At 33.9% G+C, this 3,813-nt stretch overlaps 1 protein-coding gene across 1 annotated transcript; it reads right to left on the reverse strand.

The window, feature by feature from the left end:
• Window positions 1–559: 559 nt before the first annotated feature.
• On the reverse strand, window positions 560–3,553 carry LOC132758446 (uncharacterized; the record flags this gene model as incomplete). Its single annotated transcript, XM_060750120.1, is given in 4 exon segments — window positions 560–684; window positions 1,401–1,463; window positions 2,997–3,232; window positions 3,444–3,553. Coding segments are annotated over 3 exon segments (398 nt in total), but the record flags the coding sequence as incomplete, so codon positions are not given.
• Window positions 3,554–3,813: the final 260 nt, after the last annotated feature.

The raw sequence follows: 3,813 nt of genomic DNA on the forward strand, positions 1-3,813 counted from the left end.
GGGAAAAATAAAAAATCTCAGTAAGTATAAGTTTTGGAATTTTATATATATACTTAATATTAACTCCTAGAAACTTCTGAAAAATGTGATTCATAAAAGATTAGCTTATGCTTATAGTTTTTATACTCATCTTTGCTTGTAAAAGTAATTTCAAAGGATTCCCTTTTCAATGAAAATTCTTTTTCCAAAGAAAATCAACAAAATTATGCAAACTTACTACTGGGTAATTAAATGCTTCTCAATTAAGAAAAAGTAACACATTTTGACTCGATTTACCAGTAATAACTCAGTGGTTTTACTCACTTTATTGGAACAGGCCATAGCCGCTCGATTTCGGAAAAATTAACCTAAAATTGCTTATTAACTTGCTAATATACTTGCTAATTTGGTAAGTAAAAAAGTTGGTGTAAGTTTAGATTTTTGGGAAAATTGTATGATTTTAAAGAAAATTTCTGTTAAGAGGTCTTTTATAAAAGATGAAAAATTACTGTTATTATATATGGGGGGAAAAAAAGCCTATAGAAAAAGTACACAGCATTCAGAATACTCACCAGATTGTGGTGCCTGGTTCCAGCCACCATCATCACGTGGCCTGTTCCATGGGTTATTCTGGAACATGGCTTGGTTCTGGTCCTGTTTACTAACATCGCCACCTCCCATATCCCAGCCCAATTTCTTACTTTGCTGAAATGGACATACCAACTTACTGATAACTAAATTGACACTGAATTAAAAGTCCATTCCTTTCATATATGGCATTCCATATTACAGATCTATGTGCTCATAATATTACGATGTAATACTATATTTATAATTCTGGTTTGTTGTTTGTACACTTTGACTTTAAAATAATTTACTGTAATATTTATTAGAGCTGTCGTTGACTGAAAGGAGATTGATCAGGCCTCGATAAATACACTCTCCTGCTCGCATTAAATTTTGCAAGGAAAGTTTGGGTCGGGCAAGTAAAAAGTTAATCAAACTCGCCCTACAGGGCCAGTGACCCTAGATAAATTCTTCCGAGGCCTGTTGATGTATCATAGACCTTTTTCTATCATGCAATAATCAACACACATTTGAAAAGATCAATAATTTTGACTTATTAAATATCTAGTCTTGAATTTTTGAAAACTCACCCAAAACATATGCAGAAGAAATCATGTGTAGAAGTGCAGAAAACAAACAAGTTTTTAATGATGGCCCACTCGCAAATTCAGCAGTAGCCACTAGCCATTTACTAGAATTGCTGTCCCACCACAAGTAAAATATGAGGCAGTCTATCACTAATTTTTTATCATTAGCCCATGAAAAATTGTCAATCACCTTACTACTCAGAAACTAAAATCACTAGATTTCAAATGCCCATTATGATTATCGGATAAGTTAAAAACATTGTCTACCTCTCGTTCAAGAGACATGGTGTGCATATTCCTCTCCAACTCTTGTACAGTCATACCTCTACCCTGAAAAACCAAACCAGTTGCTGATCAATAAATACATTTATATTCAATTTCTTATCACGAAACAACATTAAACAGGGAACGTACAGTGTGTGCAACTATCTCGTTTGACAGACTTAATTTTATGTTAAGTTAACAAATGAAAACAATCATGTCTACTTCAATTAACAGTAAAAAAATTATAATGCCCTAGTTAATCGCTGTCACTTCACTGAAGTATCACATAAAATAGAACTAAACTTAATACTGTACAGGGGTTTTTTTTAGGAAAAGGGGAAGACGCTGGACGCTGGTAGGGAGGGGAAAAAATATACGAAAAAAGTCAATTTGGGGAAACTTTATTATGACGTTATTTATACTATATACTTAACTACATAGTAGAGAGTTACAACTATATCTTTTTCCCCTTAAAAACTTTATCATCATGCAAAATATTCTTTGCAGTATAACATATTTTCTTAATATGTATGGTGGTGAATGGTTTTTATACTTCTATTTTTATATGAAAGTTAATACAGTATAGGTATAATAGTGTATTTGTGACACACTTTAGCTCCATATAAGTCATTTTCATAATAAGAAGTACAAAATATATTACTTTACAAAAAATAACCTAGAAAATGACAATATTTTGATAGCAACTGATTTCCAGAAATAGTACCGTTCAGTACGGGATATAGCCAAGAAAAAAAAATGGCTGCCTCCATGTTGAGACAGTACTTGCAGTTTCCTGCAATGTTTTTGGTTATTTTGGACAACAATTGGTGGTTTATCCTGCATAAAATGAAGAAAAATAATATTTTAAACCATGTAATTATTAAATCTGATCCAGTTTAAAGGAAAATAGAATTTTTTGGGGGAAAAAACTTGGCTATTTACCGAGGGGAAGACGCCGACTATCGGTGTCAATTTGTTAGTAAAAAAAACCCCTGCTGTAGTTATTTTGTCATTAATGTAATCAGAGCGAGGCCTCGACCAATCCACTACAGATTTGATTATTATTGGCAATCTCCTGGATAAGACGTCTGTATATATTTCAGAAAAAATACATTAAGAAAACGGTATGAACCTTATATATAATATACTCCTGGTTTAGACCAAAAGGCCTATTCCAGGATATAGCTTGTTCAGCTGCACTGAAACCGATTTCAAAATTTGTCAATAATCAAATTTAATTTTTATCTTCAAAGAGCTTGAATTATAGTTTTTTTGAATTTCATAAACAAATTATAGTTCAAAATTGAGCTTCCTTTATTTCAAGTTGTTTACATTTAATAAATTCATATATTTTACATTTTAAAAAATGCAATACGATGCTTGCCTACAATATTGAACAAAAATGTAGTTAAATGCAATGTCAGCACGACATGTCAGTGTTTCTATCATGATTTTGCACCCAAACAAAGAGAATTAATAGCAAGGTCATGGTCAGTTTTTATTCTGCACTTGGTAAATCTGGGTTAACATTTTTCCATAACATGCTGCATTAACATTTGCAGCAATTACCACGGGTATGATGAAAATCTCTCTATTTACCTGGTCAAGAACACTGTCATCACCCACTGCCCATTTCTTATTCGAATAGTTGCTAGGATCGTTGGATTCTTGGGGTCTTTGAAAGAAGTAGCTTACTCCAGCATCATCCTTCGAAATGTGGTTACTTTGTCGCATGTTGGCGAGGCTGCCATGTGACAGCATTGCCCGGCTATCGTCCCAAGAAGTTTCGTTCATGCTGACTACAGGCATCTATAGCTCATACTCGTAAACGCAACCTAAAGACCAAAATTCATCGAAAATTTCTGGTTTATTATGACTAATTGGGCACAATGGCGGGAGCAAAATCCCACAGCACTTCACGTAAACAAACTGCAAAAATTTGGTTAAATCAATATATTATTACAGTTAAAAACCGACGAACGTTTACGTTAATATTGGTAGTATTTGCAGCACAAGATAAAATTAACAGACAAAAACTCGTCTTACCAAGATGGAAGCGGATTCTTCTTCTTTAGTCATTTATGTCCCCACTGTCCATGGTAGACATTTTCTTTCGAAATGACTTATGGGTAATATGAATCAGACGCTACGTCATCATGCGGGAAATTGAAGTCTAGGGGAAATTCCCAATTTAACGATTAAATTAGGTCAGGAATACGTCCGAATAAAAAGTTTCTAGGTTAACACCACTAATAAGATAATGTTATTTATACTGTACAGTAGCTTCAATTTAAATCTTTACCAGATAAAATAGCAGAGCAGTAGAGTTAAGTACTGTAGTAGAATCCGGGTCAGCTCGGCCCTAAAACGTACTCGGCCCCCGAGTCAGCTCGGCCCTATTCCAACTCGGCACGGG

The sequence above is a fragment of the Ruditapes philippinarum genome, unplaced genomic scaffold (genome assembly GCF_026571515.1).
Source record: "Ruditapes philippinarum isolate M1 unplaced genomic scaffold, ASM2657151v2 ctg3660_1_1_1_1, whole genome shotgun sequence".
Classification (NCBI taxonomy): Eukaryota; Metazoa; Mollusca; class Bivalvia; order Venerida; family Veneridae; genus Ruditapes; species Ruditapes philippinarum.